Here is a 26,618-nt window from a genome sequence, read left to right as displayed (position 1 = left end):
CGCCCGATATGCCGGCTCCCCCGTCTCACATGCATAGCAATGAATGGGATTGCACATCGCATCCCCTGATCGTATGCTCCTGCAGAGAGATCAGGGGGTGCGATGTACGACCCCGCGGGAGCACGCTCGGCCCGATATCAGGGCCATATACGGTGTGATATAGCAGGCAAATCGCACCAATCAATCGGATCGCCTGCTATATCGCCCCGTGTATGAGGGCCTTAAGTTCTACACTGGATTAGAGGGAGACATGTTTTGGGAAGAGTATATGCATCCTTAGATATTCACTTGGATACAGATGTTCAGCAATAACATATTCTAAACTAGACCAATGTGAAACACACTATGGGGCAAATTTTGGGGGGGGGCGCTCTAAGTAATGGGCGCCCAACGAAGCTATTAAATTGCTGCTCAGATTAGGTGAGAATGCCGCAGAAGCCCACATTTCTGTTCGCAGCCTCCTGAGGTACCGAGAAGAAATGTACGAAAAGTCTGGTTTTTGGGCGCCAAAACGGCACTTTTGCATCACGCCCATTAGTTTAGATGGGTGCAGTTGGAAGCAACAATCGCGATAATTATGTGTGTCTAAAACAACTGCATTGCTCTGTCAAGCACCTATTAATTATCGCTGCCCCCAAAAAACGATTAAATCGTCCCCTATGGTAGAAGGGATAACTAATACCCCTTTCACATTGCAAACCCGGCTCTGACCCAGGATTTTAAACATGGGTCCAACACATACTTGCCTACCCTGCCGATTTGGCTGGGAGACTCCCGAAAATCGTTTGCCGCTCCCGGGCCCCCCGGAATGGCAGGCAAGCCTCCTGGGCCCCAGTGACATGTCCGCAATCCCCCGCTGTTGTAAGTATAAATCTCGGCAGTGAGGGGGGCCGGTGACACGATTTGAGCAGAATCGAGTCATTGTGGCCCCGCTCCAGCTGCACAATGCTAATAATCATGGCATTGTGAAGAGGAGGCGGAGCGACGATGATGCGATCCCACTGTCATGCCCCCATGCTCCGCCCCCAATGACACGTCAGCTGTCGGGTCCGGCCCCCTTTGACCTCGTCACGCACCCAGCCGTGTAAGCTCGACAGCTCCATCCCGGAAGGAGGGAGCTAAATGTCGGCAAGCCTGGTCCAAACCAGCTGTGACCCGGGTCAGACTCCTTTCACGCTGTACTTTCGACCAGGGTTATTCTTGGGTTGGCACTGTTCACACTGAACTCGGGTCAGCCATGTAAAACTCTATGGATGTCATTGAGATTTTCAGGCTCACAAAAATAAGATCACAAAAGGGAACACAAGGGAGGGGTGGGGACTGCTCACAGCATTGCAGGAATCATGGCTGATGGATTACCACAGTGTAACTTTGAGTTCATGAGTGTTAGTGCTTTACTGATATTTGATTCAGCCAGTGAGAGCATGATGCAGCTTCTGAAAGCATAGTGTACAATTCACTTCTTCATCACTCCAATAAGCCATCACTGTAATGACAGTAGTAGTATTAATCACTTTCAGACTGCCGGAATGCTGCCTGCAGTGTGCTGCCTATGTGTCTGGCTGCTGACATCACCAGGAACATCCAATCAGTGGTGTTTGCCGAGTCCCGGGTAGGGCCAGTTCACACTGCACTTCAACTCTGCTTGTTCCCGTGTGAAACCTTGCTCCATTGCAGGGTTGAAATGCCAGGTTGCTCGACCCCGGAATTTGTTTGGTGGCGCGTTCACACTGCACCTCGACCCAGCAATATCCCCGAGTTATTTTTGCAATGCGAAAGGGGTATAACTTAAAGAGATGTAATAAAATAATAAAAAAAAAATATATATTATATATATATATATATACATACATATATATACACACACACACATACATACATACATACATACATCTGGATTCTGTCTGCCGGCATCCCATACCTAACCCACTAAAACGCTCTGTATGAAATATGCTGGAAAAAGAACATTTGATCAAAGCACAGCAAACCAATGCAAGAGTGTGGATGGACCAAGTAAGAGTAAAAATATTATATATATATATATATATATATATATATATATATATATATATATATATATATATATATATATATATATTCTAAAAGAGAAATGGAGCCATGAAAAATTAAAGCATTGTAAGTAAAATATAGCAGTATGGTTAGTGTAATGGTTAGCATTACTGCCTCACGACACTGAGGACTTGGGTTTGATTTCCACCACATCCCTGTGTGGAGTTTGTATAGTCTCCCCGTGCTTGTGTGGGTTTCCTCTTGGTACTCCCGTTTCCTTCCACTCCCCAAAAATATACTGGTAGGTGAATTGGATCCCAATAAAAAAAAAATGTTACCTTAGTGTGTATGCTTGTGTGCATGTTGTAGGAAATATAGATTGTAAGTTCCACTGGGACAGGGACTGATGTTAATGGCAAAATATTCAATCTGAAATGCTGTAGAATATCCGTACACTATATTATATATATATGTATGGTGAACTTTTAAAAACAATAGTCAACAAAGATGGATTTTCTACAAAACTAAAACTTGAGACATTGCAACATATACTCAAAATATATTCAACAACTTTGCAAAATAAACAAAGCCACAATCAAACGGTGCATATGAAGGATCTGAATTACTCCTGACAGTTGCATGACTAAATAATAAGCAACAGCGTACGCAGATCAGACGAATCAGTAGTACTGCGCATGTGGTTGCATCTCAGTGTGAGTGCGTGAGTTGGCATTGCGATCGCTTATGCAGATTCAAAGCCATCGCAGAATGAGTGACAGGATGTCAGCGTTTGTGGGTGGTGATGGGGGAGTGGTTGGAGAAAAGCAGGCGTGCCTGTCCATTTCAACGCCATTTCCTGGGCATACATTAATTAGCCACTGTGACAGCATTCGCAGTTTGAGTACTCACTGTATGCAATTTTAGAGTCAGATTAGACCTGCTGTAATTCTGTGTGAGGGTCCGATGTTACAGATGTACACGCAGGATTGTGAGGTCTTACGGATGTGCGAAAGCGGTAGTGACCATCTCTATGCCGGGTGAGCAGTTGCAGTCATTAGTAGATTGTCGCAGCAGAACTGCGCGTGTAATCGCAGCTGGTATTACAATAGCGATCCGTAGTGAATCAGGCCCTTTGTCCTTGTTGACCTTAACCCAATAGTATCACACGCACAGAGAAAATAGAAAACAAACAGGTTGGATTTCAATATAAATTTTAAGACCAGACAAATTTTATTTTGTCAATGGAATCTTATACAGATAAGCCAGTTCACTCAGGTTGGGTATGAGATCCCGAAGGTCAGGATCCCGACTGTCCGAATACAGACAGTGCCATCCCGACACTCAGAATCCCTAGTGCCTAACCCTAACCCTCCCACTAACCATAAATCTGCCCCTGACCCCAATACTTACCTCTGTAATCTGTTGGGATTCTGACAGCTGGGATGCCGCTGTCAGTATTGTGACCGTTGGCATCCTGACTGTGGGGATGCTGACTACACCCAGTTCATGCATGTGGCTCCTAGACAACTAAGCAGCCTGGCAAGTGGTAAGATTACTCTCCCTGCAATCGCCATCGTTTGACTTTTATGAGGGGTCTTGATAAATAAACTTCTCTATCCTTTTACAAATAGGTAGGGAATGGTGGAATAAAAAAATATATACTGTATTGCAGAATAGTTATTGTAAAAATATGATGATTCTGACATGTCCAATTAACAAACAGAATGCGTCAAATGCTTTTTAAAAGATTGAAAGATTAATTGAAGAGCCACTGCTTCAGTATTGTAACCGGTTTCCCAAAAGGCTCCTAAATGATCAACAGAGAGCTGTGAAAAGATTATAAACAATTTGTTGAAGTGCTTTCGATGTGCCACAGAATGGAAATTTGGCTTTCAATGAAAAGGAGAGAAAACATGTTTGAGAGAGCTTCTTTAAGATAGCTCAACAAAAAGACATTTGCAGCATCATTGATATGCCAAGGTTGAGTGCAAGATCGAGAGATACAAAAAAAAGGAATGAGTCATATAAACAAAGATGCGAGAATAAATCACAGAATCAGTGGTGATGAAGAGTAAACACCTTGGGAAGACAAGGGGTAACTAATAACACTGCCTTGTATTTGGCTGATACAATGCACAAGAGCTACAATAGTCATCTAGTGACCTCATTTATAAGCCACTACCTCTGCAGCACAAAAATTTGGCAAATACCAAGTACATATCATTATATGATTCCATTACATTTCTATAAAATGTAAAGTGTAGTTGCACCCAACACATCTACAGTGGGCATACACAAAAGGCAACTTTAATAAAACTATTTCTGACACTTAGGGGGTATATTTACTCAAGTTCAGGTTTCTAGAAGTGGAGATGTTGCCTATAGCAGCCAATCAAATTCTAGCTATTATCTTCTAGAAAATGCTAGTTAAATAAGTAGAATCTGATTGGTTGCTATGGGCAACAACTCCACTTCTAAAAACCTGTATGTTAGTAAATATACCCTTTAATATCAGCTATTGGGGCCCATTTATCAAAGTGCATTTGAGGTAAATTCCCCGAAAACACCTGTTTTCGGGGGTTTACCTCAAATACTAAGTATCCCCCGAATGTATGAAGGAGGATCCCTCCATTGCCGCCGGCAGCCGCCTCCCCCATAGGTTTCTATGGGTGATGCGATGCTGCCAAATGTATCAATATCGGGAATGCTTCGCATTCCCGATACTGATCCCAGCAGCTAACGCTATCTGAAGATAGCGTTAATCGTTCTGTCCTATGGGCACATTACCGCATTTCAGCCGGCGGAGGGATCTGGAAGATCTGGGACTGCGCATGCGCAGTAGCCCAGAATGCGCTCCGGCCACATCGCAGGGACGGGCTCTTTTCGGAGCCCGTCTCCCTGCATGTGCCGGGTCATACATTCGGCCGGTATGATCGCATTTTGCAATGCGATCATGGGCGGTACTGCATGCCCTGATCGCATTGCAAAATGCGATCCTTAATAAATGGGCCCCATTGTTCTAAAACATACCCCATAGTACCCCATACTAACAGTCCACTATTACACAATTTTCTCACATTAATGTAACCCCCCTTTTACCTCTATAAAAGGGACCATAGGTTGCAAATTAACTTGGTGTATATATGTACCCACCCTTAACTTCCATTGAATGGTGTACATTTTTTAGTATTTCAGTGCCTCCACCCAAGCTTAACTATAATAATAAATATAATGGTTAAGGCTCGCCTGGGTAAGCCTAAAGGCGGGCATCCACTACCCTATAAACAGAGCGATTGAATAGTAATGACATAGTTATCGTTCAATCGCTCGTTGATCGGGCACAAATCGGGCATGCAAATGTCGGAAACGACCAGCGATGCGTACTCCCGCTGGTAGTTTCCGACATCAATCATCACCCGAACATGCCAGTCAATCTGTCAATAACGACAGATTGGCCATGTTCAGGTTTGATGGAGGGTTCCTACACTGAACGACTGAACGTTCAATGTAGGCACTGCAGGGGATGGGGAACGACGGTATGATTACGATATTGTAATAGTACTGCCATTCCCTAGTCGGCATGTGGCTGTGCGCCTTAAGGTGTCTGTAGGGTTATGTACAATGCAACCTGTATATAAACACCATGCTTACAATTTTCCTCACAATCCAAGGACTTTGGTTATCTCTTTAGTTTTAACAATTTTCTTTAAGTGTAAATTCAGATAAGTTAACATACATTACCACATTAGAGTGTAACACAAGTAAAAGTACAGTCTATAAAGATACATTTTAACTGAACAAGATGGCAATACAGTACATATACAGTATATATATATATATATATCTGTTGTCATATACATTTTAAACTACCAAAGTCTAACTATAGGGTGAATTCTTAGATTATGAAGTCATATTATGAGTCCTTAGTTTAGTATTATTAGAAATTAATTACAATTATCCTGTTTTTTTTTCTCAGACTATCCCATTGTTTAATGATATAATGTTTCAGTTTTGTTGCTGAAAAAGCTGAGGTCCTGCAATCAAGATTTAAGCTATTCAGAGAAAAAAAAAACTTTTACACTTGCAGAATAAAGAACATTATATATTAATATTGCTTTGTGTGACAGATATATATATATATATATATATATATATATTACTCTGCTACTGACAATCACAACAAATTAAGTTGTGCTGAATAGATTAGAATGAGTCTCCAACTGACAATATATAAGTCCTCCTTTCTTGGTACTTCCCCTGCTCTTTACTCACACCGTAGACCAGGGGTAGCCGACCTCGGTCCTCGAGAGCTACGAAAAGTTCACGTTTTCCAGACCACCTGGCTGGTGCACATGTGTATTCATTACTTACTAACACATTTGAATAGATCCACAGGTGGAGCTAATTATTTCACTTGTGATTCTGTGAGGACATCTGGAAAACATGCACTGTTGGTATGTCTCGAGGACCAGGGTTTCCTACCCCTCCTGTAGACTATATGGGTTGCTTCACTTTAGTTACAGGTAGATATCGGTTAGTATTTTCTGCATTTAATATTCACAGAAAAAAATCTGAAAGGGCTCCCCAAATTTCTCCTCTAACTGTGCCCAGGGTCATTTCCCCCATTACATCCATATGCCTCCACACTCTCACTTGTGCTGCTGCTAAGCCCTGGGTGATGGCAAGCGTAAGTAGATCACTCACTAGTGGTAGGGCGCCACTGCCACCCTGCCCACAGCAGTACTTCCAGCAGCTGCCTTGCTTAAGGCTGGTCCAGGAATTTACGAAAGCCCACTGAAGCTTTAATCAGATAGGATAGCCAATCAGATGTCCGACAAAGAGCTATGCTGTCGTCCGACTACAGCTCTCTACCCCTGGTCACTGGATGCTACAGCCGCTGCATCCTCACTGCCAACAGCTTCCACCATTGCCACTGCTCACCAGCCCAGGAGATGGCTTTTGCAGAGCTGCCAGTCAAGGTGCCACTGTCCTGTATCCACTCCTGACACACATCAGCACCAACAGCCGCCATTGCTCCTACCAGCTTGCATGCTCTCCCTCCGAGTCCACCCCCCCCTGCGCCCAGGAGCCTATCTAACGCTCAGCTGCCACCTGGGACACAGGGGGGTGAGCACTCCAGGGCACTCTCAGGGGTCCACTTACTAACAGGAGCAAAGAGCTCAGAGGCACAGAATATCCAAGTACCTACCGCTTCTTGATATGTACTAATGGATGTTCTGGTCTAATCCGCTGCTAGCATCAATTCTGAGGTGTCTTATTGTGCTGCCATAGGCTCTATGGCAGCACTAAGTACCTCAGAAGTTATCAAGCATTGTGCTGCTTACCGCGTCCAGTCATCTCCTGGCGCCACATCGCGTCCCCTGGCTGCCGGTAACTCCTGTTTTGTCTCTACTTAGGCAACCCGGAAGTCTATGATGATTGTATTTTTGTGTGAGCACTATTTTCAAATTGGAACATATGATATGTTAATGAATTTGCTTCTACCTTTTTCAGAATATTGAAGCCCTAGCTGAAATTTCATGGGACTCCTCCACCTCCGAGTTTTAGATTATAATCTTTATAGCACTGTCAGGACAGAGACTGCACCACACTTTGGAATCTTTACCCACAGTTACATATTCTCTCAAACTTAACTTGGATATGTTAAAGTTTTACCTTAACTACTCTTGAATTTTAGGCTACATTTCAGTTGTTGACACAAATTTCCTCTTGTTGATTAATTTTGTTTGATATCTCTCTCCCCCCACCCCCACCCTAGGCCTTTTCTGTCCTGTACCACCCCCAACATTAAAAAAAAAAAAAAAATGCTTTTCTTTAAAATTTTGTAATATGTAAACACCACAATTTGTACTATAATTTTCATTACTATTAAAATAATTTCTTAGACATAGCATATTAACATTCTGATTTTCCCTGATCCGCCAACAGGTGTGCAATCATCAATGAACGTTGATCGGCGGACAGGATCAAACAGAATGGTGAATCGAGGCCGTAGATGTGTAGCCCGCTTAAGAAAGCCGAAAAAAAAAAATAGAGATACAGTACCCATGTTTTCTCTGTTATTGATGTTGGTGGATGTTTAATGTTTTACCAGCTTTAATGATTATTTAAATTTAAAACACAAGCGCTATTACACTGTTTACTTAAGAACTCAAAATAATTAGAAGAAACAAATACTGACAAGTATTGTAACATTTGCTAAGAATCCTATTATTAACATATTAAGTAATACTGTAATAGCAGTGCAGCAACAATGCAAACACAGTTTATTCAAAGTAAAAAAAATAATGATGTTGCATAAATTAAGAAGTGTTTTATCAGGAAAAACAGCTTTAATATTAAAAGGTCCATACCTGTATAAATAGAAAAGGTATCACCACTTTAACAAGCTAATTTTTTATTGATGATAATGCATACTAATGTATAGGGTCTTTGGATTATGATGTTCCACTTGTATTTTTTTATTTACATTGCCAGGTTATCCTACTTTACCAAGTAATGCATTTTAGATAATCTCATGACTCAGTTACTTGAAATAATACACTGCTCATAAGCACCTCATAACCAGTCATGTGTCAGTAAAGCAGGCATACTTACATATTGTGCACTCACTCTTTTTAAACCCCTTCATGACAGTCCATCTACGTGAGATTAGTCTATGAAGGTTGTATGCTCCCATTCGTGAACTATGCCTGTCAGTCAGCCCAATGACCCAGTGTCCGATCAGAAAATAATGTGATTGATAATCTCAACTGCTTCTCTCTCCCACAGCATCTTCCCGATTTGAGGATATGACCCGCACACCATCAGACCCAAATACTGCTGTGGCCCTAACAGTAGGAGGTTATGGTCATCCATTTGGGTGAGTCAGTTCTGCTCAATATGTCTGGAATTTGGTAAACTTCACCTCCGCAATTTTTTTTTCAGTTCCAAACTCCCGGACAATTGTCAGAGCAAAATCAAGTTGTTGTTTTTTCCTCGCAACTCCCTGAGCAGAAGAAAATGTGGGGAAAGTACTTATTTTAAGGACAAAGGCCCGTGCTCAATTAGTTTCGCACCCGCGATACTTTTCTGCCTGCTACACTTTTCACCTACATCGCGAGTTTTAGCAGCAGTAAGTTATCGGGCGCGTCCCCGCTATTCACCGTATTCAATCCAAAGGATGCGAAAAGGCGTCCCAGCGATACTCAAACAGGCTAAAACTGCTGTCAAAGATGGGGAAATCAGCCTGACACCCCCAAAAGATGCACTGACATTGGGGATCAGTATAGATGTCCCCGAATAGCCCCCCTGGAGATATTTGGGCTACATAAGTGCTTTCTATTGCCTCTATATAGCGTCTTTGCGCAAGTGGTGAATAATAGCATTAAGCAGGTTTTTTGGTGAAAATAAGTAGTCTTGTCAAATTTGGGGTACTTGAAAAAGGGTGCAAGCATGATTTAAAATCGCTAAAGTGAAGTTTTATGTGCCGACAAAAACGCACCTTCAGCAACCACCTACTTTAAAAAAAAAACACCTCCCCCATACTTGCAGGCCCCTCAAAAGTCTGTTTCACTACTTTTTATGTGTGTACCCCCACTTTGTACTTTTTCGCCCCCATTTTCAAAGTCACTTTTTGGGGTGTGCCTCACTTTATTTAGGTTTTTTTTAACGCAGTTATCCTTTGGGGGGCTGTCCCAAGGGTGCAGAGTGGTTTCCCCACCTTTGCACCCCTAAACCCGAATTCTGCACTTTTTTCTGCCTGCTATTCATAGGCGAAACTTTTCCGCCTATTACATTTCATTGACTATCTGCGTACGCGCAAAGTCTTTGCAGTTGAATACGGTAAAAAGTTTCTGCCTGGCAAAATGACGTAATCCGCGATACTTTTTTGCGGATTCTGACTTTTCGCCGCTAATTGAATACAGGCCAAAATGTCAGGACACTGTGCAGAACGTCTAGCATATCCCTGCTAATTAATAATCAATAATCATACACTTGGAGGGATTTAAACTGTATAAATTTACCCAACAAATACAGGTAATCTTGGTTATTTTCTCTAAAAAGCTCATAAATGGGTTAAATGATGTGGGACATGCAAGTTGAGGTGTTGTATTGATGGGAAAGTGCTCCTTGACCTTACAGTTGGACGATAAGTGTTTTTTCCACAATTTTACAAGCTTACACACTTGCCAATAGACAGATATATCTGTCCATCTGCTGTGCAGTACAGCCGATGCGATATGTCTGTGAACGACGTCGTTCACAGACATATCGGTGGTACACACTGGCCGACAGGCACCAGATATATTGGCTGATCAATTGTCAGTTTGTACCCAGCATTACCCTCCCAACAGCTTACCCCTCCCCCCCTACCTAACCCTGCCCCTAACTCTAATACTTACTGTCAGGATGTCAGCAGCCGGGATTCCAACAACTGTATTCTGAATGCTGCCATCCCAACCGCCAGGATGCTGACTACATCCCAGTCACTAATAGCCTTCCAATACTGTTCTGCTGTCTTATTACCATTTCTCCCAGGTCATGTACCTCATGAAAATTAGTCGCAATGTTTGATTTTTAAGGCATTTCAAACTTCTATAGAATTGAATTTGCCCGTGTCAGTTGTTGTAAAAGGGAGAATGTACCACTCTTTGTCAGCATAAATCCATGTGTTACAATCCTTATAATTTACAGTAAGGAATACACTATACCAGTGGTTCACAACTGTATTGAATCACAGCGCCCTAAGGTATCAGCATTTTTTTGAAGGAAGCCCTAGGTCGAAAGTTAATTCAGCAAATATTATTAAATTAAGTAAATTGTGCTTATCCTGGTCGGAGGGGATGGACAGGGTTGCACTTTTGTCTGTCCACATATTTCACAATAGGCAAAACAAGCTGGTTGCTGCCAATCACATTTACCATAAATTGATGTAGTCCTGGACCACAACCCATTGCACCTCCCAGCTTGGAAACCACTGCACTATACCAAATAAATTGTAAGCCGTGGTAATTGGTGGAGTGGATACTTCTGAAACAAAGTAAGCAGGGAGAGGTGAATTGAGATTATGAGGCTGCGCATAGAACAATGATTAAGAAAAAAAAAAAAAGTTTTTACATCGTTACAGTTCTACCTCTTCATCCAGGATTAATAACTGCATAGTCCGTCGAAACCAGGAAGCAAACTTACACACAAGGCACAACTATGATTATTTTGGCAATGGAAATGCAGTAGGTTAATTAGAAATGAGCTAAATTATTCTTGAAAGAAAATGTTGATCCAAGTGTTGGATGTATTCACACGTCATTGAAGATGTACTGTAGGCGTGGGTAAAAATAATATTTTGGCTTTTTCTTTTAAACCTACCAGATCCTTCTACATTTTTCGATCTTGTATAACTGCCCACAATACATACTTGCTGCACCAACACGGTCATCATAATAAATATTTACATGATGATATAAATGTTTACTAACATTCAGAAAATCAGAAAACCATGTGTCATCTTCCAATTGTGTGTGTGTGTGTGTGTGTGTGTGTGTGTGTGTGTGTGTGTGTGTGTGTGTGTGTGTGTGTGTGTGTGTGTGTGTGTGTGTGTGTGTGTGTGACTGTGTTTATATATATTGTTTTAAAGAAAAAATATTTTAAAGAGTATGATCATATTTAAGTACAGATTCAAAGGATGCATATGTAACAAGTTATATCTCAAAAAAAGTAATGGAGCAGACAGAAGCCTATGTATTTTAGCAATGGCTCTGGATCACATATGTTAAGCTGCCTATAAAAACAAAAAAACACTGTCTGCTGAACATACCATGAACAATAAATTATACCCAGAAATGAGACAAGTGAAAACAACTGCAGCATACTTATAAATCTAATCAAAGGGAGGAAAACTACATACCGTATGTTCAAAAAACATTTTGAGTATTTAGAATGAAGGTACACATCAAGGCAACTATTATAACTGTAATATGATAAAACATTCTTGAACAATGAGTAAAGCAAACCTGTGTGTCATCTCTGTAAATAGAAGTTGGCAGAGACATTTGGGATGTTTTCCCAAGTTGAGTATATGATGAGTGAAAGTTTGAGAAACTACAACTTTGTCAAAACTTTACTGTCCTTATTAACATAAGTTTTTAAAAACATTTGGGGCATATTTTTAAGTTCTTTTGTTTTGTTGTTTTCTAAACTGTGGTTCCCCTCCATTACGTTTGAAAGGATAAGACACACTCAAAAAAATTACTTTTGTCTATCATGCATTTAAAAAATGTTTAGTATACTGTAAATAGTGTTGCAAAAACAATATTTATAAATGATTTTCATTGATTTAGAATCATTGTATGTTCACGTTCAATCTGAATTTGCTAAACATTTGTCGCAGTTAGGCAATATTGTTGGCTCCATTTAACAAATTACCCTTGAACCTATGCAGCAACCGAGAGCTCCATTAAGAGGGTAGTTATGCCCAGCTAGCTATTGTTTAGCAGCTCAGTTAATTGAAGTATCAAGCTGATGAGAATGAAGGAGGAAAAAAAAAAATACACAGCAGTAATAGGTATTCCAGTATAAAGTAACACCTACAGTTTTATATATATTTTATCTAAACAAAATATAAATATAAGCCCACATAAACATGTTTAAGCATACATACTGTATTTTATGCTATGATAAAAAAGAAAAAGAAAACACTGATAACATAGGGATGATATATGAATTGCTGGGTAGTTGCACCCAGCCCAACATTTAACAACATGATACATTCATTCACTTTGATAGCCACACTATACTTATAATGGATCTCTTTGCATGTAGAATTTAGTTGCAGCAACATGGGTACGTATATCTATTATCAGTGTACTAACCAAGCCTGATCTTCACCAGCTCTAACCTTTGAATTCTTCTAAATGTATGCTTGTCAGACGATTTTATGCAGTTATGAAGTTGTCTTATGGGCAATTGAGTATCAGTTAGCATATCCAGATCTAAGAGAGAAGGATCTGCTTTATTTAAAGATCATTTTTAGCCAGGTTATTGGAATTCACATAAAGGGTTCTGAGTGGTCTAACATCACAGAAATAAAAATAAATAGTAAGAGTACTTTTTAATTTATAGTTGTTTTTTTGTTTTGTTTTTCAAATTTAGTGGCTATACCTATTTGTTGATGTACCTTTATTAACTAAGGCCAGAAATATAAACACAGAGATTTGGTTGGTTAGTCTGCTAAAACTGTCCAACTATTGCACTGACTATGCGGTGTTCTCCCATGCTTTATTTCTCAGGCAGTCTGCCCGGCAAAATGAGCCTGCCGCATGGCACTGTGAACTGATGTTTTATATAGAAACGCCAGCGCAGCGCAACTTATTGGCAGTGTCACAGTGGAGGGTCTCATCAGACTCGGACAGAGAAGATCCCTCCTCCAATGTAAATGAAAAGATGCATGGTGCCAGGGAGAACAGTCGCCGATGATCAGTGAGAAAGTGGACTGCCTGTGTCCACTCTCTACGTTTCAACGGGCACATGTTTTTTACTAGGCATTGTGTGAAGCTTGCAAGTGGGACAGTATCTGGGCTGGCTATAAGTCCAGCCAACATCTATGTCCAGCCATCATGGTTTGCTACTGGGCCTTCTGTGTAGCCAGCAAGTGTGCCAGTATCTGGGCTGGCTATCAGTCCAGCCAGCAAGTAGGGAAGTATCTGGGCAGCGCTGCCATTTGTGTTCAGCCAGCAAGTGGGGCAGTATCTGGGCTGGCTATCAGTCCAGATAGCAAGTATTTCAGTATCTGGGCAGTGCTGTCATCTGTGGGCCGATAGCCAGCCCAGATACTGCCCCACTTGCTATCAGCCCACAGATAACAGCACTGCCCAGATACTGCCCCACTTGCTGGCTGAACACAGATGGCAGCGCTGCCCAGATACAGAAAGACTTGCTATCTGGACTGATAGCAAGTGGGGCAGTATCTGGGCTGGCTATCAGTCCAGATAGCAAGTGTTTCAGTATCTGGGCAGTGCTGTCATTTGTGGGCCAACAGCAAGTGAGGCAGTATCTGGGCTAAAGCAAAGGATATTTTACTCTAATATGACTTAGAACCTGTATAAGGAATAATATGAAACAGGACACACGAAATCTGATGCTGATGTTGAGGGACCAGATCCTATACTTTGCTTATGAAAAAGCTGCAGACAACTGGGCCTCTAAGAAAAGAAGAATATATGAAATGTTAATCTCCACTTTCAATCAATCAGGATTTCAAAATTTCATTATTGTGAAGGCCCCCACCTGGCTACTTTTTGATACCACCAAGCTGGCAACATTTTCTGGGAATAACACTGCATATGGTTTAACCAGACAGATTAAAACCTGAATTGACTTATCAGGATGACAAACCAGGTTGGCGGGTAATCTCCATTGACATATGTGATGTCATTAATTGAAGCAGTACACAGATTAGACAGAGATGCACAGAACAATATGTTTGTGTGGTTGCTTGAAGGTTGGTGCAATGCAGGTGACTGGGTCTGTGCAATTTGGGCAAAGTGATTTTACCGAATCATGTGTGGTCAACTATCTGCTGTGCTCTAATGGTAAACAACTGGTGGAGCACCAACTGTAGCTAGTCCATGTATTGACTATCATCTATATGCGTATCTGCTGAGAGGAGCAATTCCCAGCATTACATTACTTATGTAAAACAACAATTTAAACATGTAAAATAAACTGCACCTTGAACGTACAAGCCTGATGCATCCTTTGGATTAGAATGTAAACTCCAGCCACTTGTTCTCACCCTTGCACTATCCTTACCACTAGTGTTCCTTGTCTTTTGTCTCCTTGTCCTCCTGAGCAACACTGCCACTGTCTTCTTGACCATATGATGTGTAAAAGGATCATTGAGAACTGTTGTGCCTCCCACCTGCTAATCATCATTTCCTGTTCCTACAAGCTAGAGCAAGTTGCCCTACCCTTCCCCTGTACTCATCACTTCCTGGCGGCAGTCTTACTGGAATATTTGTATTTATGCAGTTTATTTTACTTGATTTTATGGCTACCTGGTGTATGGCATTACATACACTTTACGGCGCTTAATAAATATAAAACAATAATAAAATTGGTATGTACAAATTAAATTAACTATTTAGTAAGGTGTCCAGTTTATCAAGGCTTGAACAATATATGCTTAGGGCTCGATTCAATTAGGAGTTAAGTGGGTGAGTTGCCGTTGTAACGGCATAAAATTTACCCCCTCACAGCCCGATCTCTCCCTGGACTTGCACAATTTTGCTCGCAGCCAACAAAAATGTGCAAGCCCAATGATACCATAAGTGCGGTATACAGCTGCACTTACTTGCGCCACAAATAAGTTGCTCTGGGTAGGACCCTACTTTGCCCTCAGAAAAGCCTGAATTATTTGTGGTATGGCTTCAACAAGGTGCGGGGAACATTCCTTAGAGATTTTGGTCCATATTGACATGATAGCTTCACGCAGCTGCTACAGATTTCGCAGTTGCACATTTGTGTCTCAGATCTGGTGACTGTGGAGGCAATTGGAAAATGCTGAATTAATTGACTGGTGCTTTGTTATCCTGCTGAAAGTAGCCATTAGAAGATGGGTAGACTGTAGTCATAAAGAGATGCATATGACCAGCAAGAATACTGAGGAATTTAAACAATGCTCAATCGGTATTAAGGGGCCTACTGTGAGCAAAGAAAACATTCCCTAAACCAGTACACCACCATGACTAGCCTCAAACATTAACACAAGGCAGGATAATCCATCGATTCATGTTTTTTGTTTTAATCCTAATTCTGACCCTACATATCTGGCAAAACAAGAAAAATTGGCTTTCGTGAGACCAGGTGACATATTTCCAATCTTCAGCTGTCCAGCTTTGGTAAGCCTGTTCCCATTGTAAGCTCTGTTTCTTGCTCTTAGCTGAAAACAGTGGAGCGCAGGTGTGGTCTGCTGTTGCAACCCATCCACCTCAAGGTTTGATGTGCTGTGCGGTCAGAGATGCTATTCTGCATGCCACTGTAGTAAAGCATGGTTATATAAGTTACTATCACCTTAAACCAGTCTGAACATTCTCCTTAGGGGTTGGGTACGGGATGCCGGCGCTCGGGAACCCGACGCCAGCATCCCGACAGGGTTAGGCTATCGACACTTGTCGGTAAGTATCCTAACCCTACACCTAGCCCTAACCCTCCCCGCTGCCTAAACCTTACCCTCCCCCCTAGTGCCTAAATGTAACTCTCCCCAAAGTAACTACCCCTAACCCTAAGCCCACTACTTAGCGTTCGAATGCTGGCACCAGGATTCTGTCTGGTGTCGGGATTCCGGCGCCAGCATTCTGAGTGCCGTCATCCCGACAGCTGGGATTATGATAACATCTCCTCCTTAGACCTCTCTTATTATAACAAGGGGCTGTCACCCACAGAACTGCCAATAGAGAATTTTGTGAGTGACATTCCCAGGAGGTCAGCAGTCTCTGAGATACTCAATCCACCCTGTCTTGCTCGAACCATCATTCCATGTCTGCATGCTTTTATGCATTGAGCTGCTGCCACATGATGTGCTGACAGATATTTGCATTGATGAGGAGGTGTACCTACTAAAACTGAATGTAAATATGCCATAACGATAGCTTCCAAGTGTGCTGGTTTATCCAAGTTAGTACCTATTGCCCAGCTCAAAATCTTCAATACTTCTTTCACTTTAATCTCCTGATAAATATAATTTTAACAGCATGTGTTGGATTTTGTTCTTGTAACTGTTTTGCTTTCTTTTGAACCTGGAAGGATTTTGTACTTTTTATGGATTGTATAACTTAGCAAACTTCAATTTTATATTTTAACAATAGATTGCATACAGTATGCTGCTATATGACATAAGGGGTCAGAAAACTTAAGTAAAAAAAATGCTATTTTATTAACCACTAGTTTTAAACCACCAATCAATCATTATCTAGTCTTGATTCTCAAAAGATGAGTTGAACAGGATAACAGCTTATTCAGATAAAATGGTTTATAAGTCAACAGAGATATATCACACAGCTTATCTGTAATTCAACTGGCCCCTGTGCAATTACAGCTCATGTTATCAATACTGAAAACCGTTTTGATCCACCATAGAATAATTCTGCATACAAACCAGCACCAAAGGCAAAGACAGCTCCCTCTAATTAACATGATTTAAGCTGCTTCTTTTCCACAAACCAATCCAATAAATAATAAAAAAAACTTTCTAAGCTCCATTCCTTAAAATGCCACAATATTTAAAACTGCACTAGGGAATCTGTATAATAAGAAACAACTTTCCAATTTCATGTAGAAGAAAAATGCACAGTTAGCATTACTTCATAAATAGCCATCTTTACAGTACCTACTGTAAAATGTTGCAGAACAACTTGACAGCTCTATTTCAGTATCTGAGGGGACAGCAACACACAGGTTTCTGTGACAACATCCATAAGTAAATTCTGGACAGCTAAGCTTTGATAAATTGAAATGTGTCTGGTTATCTGCTATATCACCTATGCCATTACTGTCATATGTTTTGCGTTCTCTAAATATAATGTGACATTCTTGTTTCAAGTTTCCTCTTACCACTGTCTCTTCTCATCTCAGCCAAGGCTATATGCACAAAAATGCCATTCACCATTTACTGCTCTATTATTGGTTGCGGATAATGCTGCTGCCTTGTAATAACAACACATACTTTCCCGTCCAGCAGCCACAATGGTTACTGAACTTCATTATGTATCAAGTGGTCCCCAAAGGCGATTCATTTGTGGGCTATGGCCAGAATGGCAGCACTTCACAATCACTAACTTTGACAATTTTCCCTCGCACCCCATACAGTTTGTCAGTATTATTGGTGATGCTGGGGAAATGTATTCACAAAATGTGGAGAATTGAATACATGCCATAGAGTGTAAGCTCATCTAGGCATGGTCATTTTTATCTTTTTTTATGGCATTGTATCTTATTTGTGTCAATTTGTCTGTGTTATGAATCGTTCGATATACAGTGTTCCAAAATATTTTGAACTTTATAAATCAATAATAATAATAATGCTCAAGCTGTCATTTTGAGTTACTAAATGCAAACAAATAACAGCAATGTACATAGAAGTTAATACAAATGAAGCAGAACACTAGATGCAAAATTATATGATAGCATTAAACTTCAAACTGCATTGAACCAAGATATAACATGAAGTATAACTGCACTATTTACGGTTGTTAATAAATTAAAAACACATTTATCTGGATTTTTTTTAAATTCAGCACAAATTTACTGCTTTCAGCTGATATGCTAATAAAGCACCAGGACAAAAATAGCTTGTTTATCAAAAAAGTGTTAATTTATTTGGTTTATTTCTTTTGTTTATATATATTTACTGAACATATATATTGCACTTACAACTGACAAATAAATAAAGTCTCTGTAAAGAAAAAAAATCCTAAATAAAATAAAATAATAATAATAATAATAATAATAATAAAACATGCTAAACCAAGTCGCTCTAAATATTGTATTAGTATACCATAGAGTAATTTATGGCTCATCTTTTAACAAAATGGTCTGTCACTGATTTGAAAAAGACCATAAAATGACAGAGAAACCAGGGCAGATGGCAGCAAGTCCATAGGAAATGAGCAGTGGATATTGAAGATTTCTGTATGTTATATTCCTACAGGATTAACCGCTTTGGTGCCATAGAATTTAATGGGCCATGAACTGGCAAACTGATATACAGCTATTGTTTCCACAGCTAAAGCAAGCAGTAATATATTCTGAAAATATGTGCCACAAAGTACAAAGGATGCCTGTGATGGTTTCTCAGAGAGGTCCATTAGCCGAGAGAGAGGCGGGACTTGGTAAATGACATCCCATGGAACAGACCTCACATCATGTCAACAATCACAACACTTCCCTCAGCACAAACAAACAAAAGCACCAACGAAAGGCAGAGAAACAATACAAAGAAACTCCGGGATTCAGGCTCATTTACTGATGTGTAATTCTCCATTATCAAAGCTCAGAAATCATGGAGAATTTTATTTTACTACATAAGAACTACACAATTTCTCCTCTGAAGGATGAAATCAAGAACTGTTTTGAAGGCCACGCAAAATCTGAAAGGGAGATATATATTACAAAACACTGAAAACCTGTCAAGTGAAAAATACATAACATATGACCATTCACAACAGTGCTAGAGGATTAACATCAACAAAACGCAACATAAAAAATTGGATTAGACCAGATGAAAGCTAAAATTAGCATGCAGATACTATAGCAAGAATACAGTTTACATATGTAAAAAAAAAATATATATATATATATATATATATATATATATATATAATTAAATATTTTAGCCACCTGAACAAAAAAATGGGCTTATCATTAATCCTACTATTATTAAAAAAAATATTTATAAAACTCCTTTAGAACCTATTAACAATTAAAGCATATGATCAAATTACATATTTTCAGTTAGTTTGCCATCACCCTTCCACAACTGTGCATCTTTGTTGGCACGAAGCTTCCTCAATCACAGTCTCTTTGTTTTTACATGTAGTAAACTTCCCCATATATATATATATATATATATATATATATATATATATTGCCGATGTCCTCATTTCATCATATCAATCAAAACACAATCAAATAAAATTCATCCTATGTCAATTTTAATAAGAACCAATCATGTACCAGCAGGTCTGAGCAGAAAACATATGTATGCTATGCAAAATAATGCCCTGCAGGCATACATTCAACCTATAGCAAATCCCAAGCGCTATAGATTTGTATTACAGCTGTATACCCATCACTAATACATACAGTAATCATGTGTGATTGTATAGATGACATGACTAGTAATGATACGCAGGCCAGGCATAAATCAGTGCAGCTACAGTATGTGTGTGCTGGGTAATGTACCCGCAGGCAGGTTGGCTATGCACCTCTCCAGTGAGCAAGAGGTAAGGGCAGAAATAACACAGCAGTAGGAGCTGACACGAGATGAAAAGTTTCAGCAGAGCACTCACCCACGCCGTATTTCTCCTTCTCCGTGGGTACCCACATGTTTGCAGTGTTCTGCGTGTCTATGGCTCAGGAGCAGCCACACATCCCTCCTCCGCCAGTGAGAGCTGCTCCTCTCTCTGCTGCTGCTGCCCAGGCGGCCGCTTCCTCCCCCCCCCTCCCCTCTATCCTGCCTTTGTGTACGAGCCCCCTCTCCGGCTGCTGTCAGTGGCAGGAAGGGAGCCGGGGAGCCTGTGTGTCAGCAGCTCAGACAATGCGGTGCGCTTCTCCTCAGTGCGGGTCCCCCGTGTGGCTCCTGGTGCCAAGTAATTGTGCTATCTGCCACGCAGGTGCCCGCTCTCCTCTTGGCACGTATTATATAGGTGTCCTTGTATTAATGTTAGTCCTGAGCTGTGCCTGTGCCCCGATGACTGTGTGCCAGCTACCTCTCAGACGCCTGGCATACCTGTGCCGTGTGCTGCGCTATAATAGAGCTGTGTGTGTGTGTGGTAATGTGCTGTGTGTGTGTCAGTGTGCGGCTATGTACCTGTGTGCAGGGAGGGCAATGTCAGTGAGTGAGGTGTGACTATGCCTCCCCTCGCTCTGTAGTACTATCAGTGCCCTGACCCTATGTCAGTCAGTGTGGCATTAGTAGTGTGCCCCTTGCCCCCCGGGCACCTCCGGAGCATGCGCCGTGCACACCGCTAGCTCTCACACTAACTCGCAGGCTGCTGCCCGCTCATTGTTCTGGTAACCAGGAGAAACCAACGCTACGAGCTCAGGCTGCCGCACAGGACGCCGGGACATGTAGTACTACACACACAGGAAGTGTCTGCCCCAGGGACACAGCAGGGAGGGCGGCAGCCACCTAGAGCACAGCCCACCAAGCCGGAGCCGGCCCCTTCCTGGCTAATGAAGAGTGACAGACAGGGATAGACGACACAACTATAAGTCTGACACAGTAGTACTAGGCTAGTAGCACATTATGGCGCGGAGGGCGCAGAGCAGACACGTACAGAGGCTGAGAGCTAAGTGTGGGGAATGGCTGGACTGACAGCTGCCTGCTCAAGCTCAGCCGTGTGTTGTTGTTGTGTAGAAATTCCCCACGTCAGCCGCCCCCGCCGTGTCCCTCCCACTCGCGGAAGAGGAGACAGCATGGCAGAGGCCGGGACTAGCACACACGATGGAGGTATAGTACACACACGTTACACTGCATGCTCTGTACTATCACTGTCACTATACAGCCACAGTGGCACCACGATACCCCTGATCACTAACGCTCATGGCCATGCTGAATGTAACTATTTCAATAAAATAACTTTTTAAATACTGTGCTTTGTTTACCCCCATCCTTTAATTTAATTTAACACATTGGATCTGGGTGACCAATACAATCAGGAGAATGATTATGGCTCCACTGCTAGGCAATTGGTAGCAGCTAGGGGGGGTCTTAAGAGAGGAGGGGGCCCATTTTCAGTTTCCGTTTGGGGCTCCCTCCTCTCTCTCCGGCGGCCGTCAGCACACTCACTGAGCGCAGCGCATGCACCTGAGCAGTAGACTTGGAAATTTAAATCTCTGCGTTTTGACCCAGAATCCTGGGATCCCGCTGATCCCGGGATTGGCCTACCTAGGGGCAGCTAATTTCAGGTTGGAGTGTAAGTGACAAATGTCTTGACAAGATGTCCTTTATTTCAGCAGTCAGCTTTATCACAGCCATGTAGAACGTCTTAGTATTGCAATGTATGGAAAGAAAGTACCCGCGAGATGTTATGGTAACTTACTCTCTGGCAATCTCTGTCCCATCTGTATCGCATCGGCATAGCTGGCTATAGCGGCAGTGTTATTAAGAGAAAACTAAAACTGGGTACACACAATATGATGTAACAAGCGTTGCGACGGTCATTCTATTTTCACTAGATCCCAGAAAGCATGATAGAGTAGTCTTCCCAACGAGCGCACAATATAGGACAGGAACGACTGGTCATACACAATAGATACAATGTATACAATATATCGATCCGCATCAGAACAATATGTTGCAGGGCTCAACAAATTTTTCTAAATTCTAGTAGCCAGCTTAAAAATATAGGAGCCAGACCACCGTCCCAAACCAAAACCTTACACTACCCCACATGCTTGGGGTGGCCCACCTATTTGCCATTTAGTGACCTGGGCCTAATGCCCAGGTCACTCACACCTATATTGCGAGGCAGATAGCTTATATTGGGCCTAATGCCCCCTATGTAGCTTGGGCATTGTGCCCACCTATATGCACACAGGCCTTTTGCCTGATTTACCACACTGGCCTAGTGCCCGACAATCCTGGTGGTCTAGGGAGGGGTTAATAGGTCTCACAGAGGACCTACCTGCTACGGTGGATGAGGCTGCTTGGGGGAGCTTCGTTAGCTCTTTCACTTTCCACCCCTGCAGTTCTGTCCGGTTCTAAGCTGCATTTTTCTGGTGCTGGCCCCTCCTGGCCAGCAGCGCCGCCTCTTCTTTCAGCCGGCATCTTCTGTCTTGCTCACGGCGTCTTCTGGCCTCTTCCGCGGCTGCCGGAATGCTTCTGTCTTCTTCGGGAGGTCTTGTCTCCTCCCCCTCCGCCACCGCACTGCTCTTTCCCGCTCAGCGGCGTCTAATACAAGATGCTGCGAGGGGGCGGGATCTGTGATGTGGCGAGCCATGATTGGCTCGTCGGGTCTGCCTCCTATTGGCTGCTGGACCGCGAGCCGAGCCAAACACCCGCAGTAGTCTCAAGGCTTCCGGGTGACTGGCTACAGTAAGCCCACACCCGGAGCCAAGTCCTTTCCGTTGCCACTTTACCGCTGGCGCTGGTGGAAGGGACCAGGCAGTCCCTTCACCAGGTACCAGCCGCTTCTGCTTACCCGGCGATGGGAGCAGAAACAGCATCCCAGCTCCGGCCAGGGATGTGTCCCGCAGGGAACACATCTCCTTTGCCTACCCCTGCAGCTGTGCCGATGCTGGGATCAGCCACCTGATCCTAGCACGGCTTTGCAAAATCCAGTCGCCAGGTCTGAAAACATGGTCGCCCTGGCGACCGGGATTTGTCGAGCCCTGCTATATCGGATGATAGATTTTATAGTGTGCACCCAGTTTAAGGTGCCTCTGGAGAAATCTTTTGAATTCTCCACAGGCTGCTTATTAAAAATATATATAGAGGCAGTAATAATCCCCTTTTTTGTGGAGAATGCATAGAAATATTGTTATCACTAAGGGGTCTATTCAGCAATGTTTGTTTTTACAGAAAAAATGTGGAAATAATTTCCGCATTTTTTATGTAAATCCCCTATTCAGCAATGGGATAATGGAGAAGATAATGTAATTATCTTCTCCATTAATTTCCATCTCATAGAGTACCGCACAGTAGGGATCAGCCATTGATCTCTATACAGTGCTTTAACGCTTTTTGCTATTCAGAGTTAAATTACTCAAAAAATCTTACTTTATATAATGCCATCTCAGAATGGCGTTATATGAAGAAAATAACATTAGATTCCCCGAAAACTGCAGGAACAGAGGGAAATTTTCCAATAAGTCCCTGCAGCATCCTGTAACACGGCCCAGTATCTGTCACTGCTTCTCAGTGACCGCGGACAGGTAAGTCACTCTAGAGCCTGTTAACCCTGCCGCAATTGATTGACATGTGTATACAGGCTTTATATTAGCCTGTATACATTTATATTTGTGTGTTATTATATATAACATTTATATAGAAAAGTTAAATAAAAAAAGCACATAAATATACATGTGTACAGGCTAATATAAAGCCTGTGTACACATGTCAATCACTTTGGACAGGCTGGAGATGCACTTATCCCTCCATGGTCATCTCAAAGCAGGGATGGAGACTGTTCGGAAGCGCATGACTGAGCATGCGCAGTAACAGAAGGTATTGTTTTCGGAAACTGAAAACAATGCCTTCTGTAACTTCGCAGGGACAGCGTGTTACCGCAAACTCTGTCCCTGCTCAAAATAATGCTGAATAGCAGCCATAAATATTTATAATTGATAAAAAAAGAAATTGTGACGATGTTGCCCGATAATGTTCTGGGCAACATCGTCACTATTGCTGAATAGTCCCCTAATTGATTTATTGACCATCTTCATACGTGGATCTTTTTAGTCTAAACTATGTCATTTCTCCGATTCCTCTTATAGTAAGTTTGGTGATTCAGTTCTTAAGACATCAAATTATATAACTTTTACAGATAATTCTTGGACTGTTTTTTTTCTTTTTCCCTCCCTATGGTTGAAGTGTACTACTACTTATCAGTGGTGTGAAGAAATGCCAGGAAAATAATTAAAACATTTTTTTTACCATAAGTTTAATTTACTGGTCATCTGGAGCAGCATTTTCCCCAACAAAATGTTCTTTACTAAGGTATTAATGTTAGATCATAGGCAGGACAAAATGTAAAATACCCTTTGTCCTTACTGCTGCATCATATGTCTAGAACATTTTCGCCTTTTATTTTAGGGCTCCTAAATATGCGTATGATCTACAAAATTGCATTCAAAAGGCTTTGAATTTGGATTTTTATTAACTATGGTCTCCCAATTTATTTTGTAAAACAGTCTTTTAAACTAAAATTACCGGAATAATAGTTAATACTGTCTTTGGTATATTTATTTATTTTTATTGTTTTCCATTTACCCCTCACTGTACACATGATTTTTAATTGTTTAATTTTGACATTTTTCAAAAGAAAATACAATAAATGAGACCCTCCCACCAATCACTAAACCCAAAGAGTACAAAAGGCATAGAAAAATACAAAACATAGCCAATGCCATGTCAAGAAAATAGTACAATAAATACACAATTATAAGATCAAGAGTTTGTGAATCACAATAAAGTAAACAATGGGCCACCTATTACATAGGAGGTGATCACCATCATCCCAGAATATCACACCATTGCCGTACCATATCGCTAGGTGCCAGCTCATCAGCAGGCGAAGCATCACCTTCCCCCTAACAACAGCATCATAGGAAAGAAAATGTATTTCTCAAACCAAGACCAACCACTCTACTCGTTTTGGGATTGTAGGGATTTGGAATTATATGAATGAATTGGTGTCATATACAGTATCGTGTAAATTCTGATTTAATATATAGCTGATGTAAATGCTCATCCTGTCAATAGGACAGGAGAGCTACTGATGATGATCCTTTTACAGAGTTATACGTTCTGAAATAAAGAGAAAGAAGGGTTTCTTACTCAGTGCACAGGCCTTGATCCACACTTTTACAAATTTGTTGTAGAATAATTGTAAAATTAAAATATTCCTTTTATTTAGTTTAGTTAAAATTACCAGATTGTGGGCCGTTTTCAATTGCCGGAGAAAAGTCCCGGACTTTTCGCTTGCCGGACTTTTCGCCGTTGTTGCTTGTTTTGCCCTCGGAAAAGTATCGCGCTCGTCCCCGCTTTTCGCCCTATTCAATTGCAAAGGACGTGAGAACGCGTCCCGGCGATACTCAAATTGGCAAAAAGTCTTGTTAGATTTGGGGAAATCATCCTGACACCCCCCAAAAGATGCACTGACATGGGGATCACTATGGATACCCCTGAATAGCCCTGCTGAAGGTATTTGGGGTGCTTAAATGCTCTCAGTTGGTGCTATTTAGCATCTTTGGACAAGTGGTGAAGAATAGCATTTAGCAGGTTTTTTTGTCAAAAATAAGTAGCCACCCACGGCCACTCCAGGTTTTGGGCCTTGCAGCCTGGTAACAGGCTTGTTAGGGTTTCCACCTGAGAGTGGCCAATATAAGCCTAGTTTGTTTAGGGCTGAGTGTCTCACCTGGGAGAGCAGGCAGGGAGTTTGCTCAGAGACACTTGAAAAACCTATCCGTGAGTGTTGTGCTGTGCCTTTGTTGCTGGTGAGGGCATTAGGCCCTGCCAGGTTCTGGTAGTGAGGGAACCACTTGTGAAGTTAGAGCCCCGACAGGGCTAGGATTTATGTTTATGTTTTCTTTATGTTATTTCTGACGTTGTACAATAAAGACTGGCGCCGACCAGCTTGTACTCGAATCCAGACTGGCGTACTGTTTCCCAGCTGCAGTGTGTGTAAGGAAGGAGACCTCTACCCAGGAGAGGGACCCCTAATCTGACTGTGTCACAGTATATATTAAACAGTAATGCTTTGAACCCTGTTGAAGAGAACCCTGTCGAAGAGATAAGAGAGAAATTGTACAACCCCCCCCCCCCTCCCCCTGTTCTGGTGATACAATTGGTGACTTGGACCCAAAATGTTTGGACCGCGTAGCATTCCCAGACGGGATGTTAAAAATGAACATTGTGGAGTGAAGCACTTAGGACATATATCGGAGGCCCCATGCCTACTCAGAATCAAACTGTGTAGTATAAAATCTGAATTTGTTGAAATCACACTGCAGAGGTGGCGGGCACAGGACTGCATAACAGAGACCACTCCTCATCCTACAGTGAGCCCAGGTCTTCTCCCTATTTAAGTCTAAACAATGTTAGTGCATCTTCTGGGCTGTCAGTAAGGGCCCCTACACACTACACGATACCTTTTAATGATTTGGCT

General features: G+C 41.8%; 2 protein-coding genes across 2 annotated transcripts in view; one reads left to right on the top strand and one right to left on the bottom strand.

Annotated features, from left to right (window-relative positions):
- DOCK4 (dedicator of cytokinesis 4) overlaps nucleotides 1–20,158 on the bottom strand; it is a 422,657-nt gene extending 402,499 nt beyond the window's left edge. The window contains exon 1 of the mRNA XM_088457720.1: nucleotides 20,076–20,158. Within this exon, the coding sequence (XP_088313846.1) occupies nucleotides 20,076–20,112 (37 nt within the window). The 5' untranslated portion in view covers nucleotides 20,113–20,158. The remainder of the gene's footprint in view (nucleotides 1–20,075) is intronic.
- A 778-nt stretch (nucleotides 20,159–20,936) lies between these two features.
- The window catches only part of ZNF277 (zinc finger protein 277), a 105,709-nt gene continuing 100,027 nt past the window's right edge, over nucleotides 20,937–26,618 (top strand). The window contains exon 1 of the mRNA XM_088457715.1: nucleotides 20,937–21,238. Within this exon, the coding sequence (XP_088313841.1) occupies nucleotides 21,091–21,238 (148 nt within the window). The 5' untranslated portion in view covers nucleotides 20,937–21,090. The remainder of the gene's footprint in view (nucleotides 21,239–26,618) is intronic.

The sequence above is a fragment of the Taudactylus pleione genome, unplaced genomic scaffold, assembly GCF_031769625.1.
Source record: "Taudactylus pleione unplaced genomic scaffold, aTauple2 ptg000041l, whole genome shotgun sequence".
NCBI classification, from domain to species: Eukaryota; Metazoa; Chordata; class Amphibia; order Anura; family Myobatrachidae; genus Taudactylus; species Taudactylus pleione.
The sequence above is the reverse complement of the archived record's forward strand: the minus strand, read 5'-3'. Positions and strand labels throughout refer to the sequence as shown.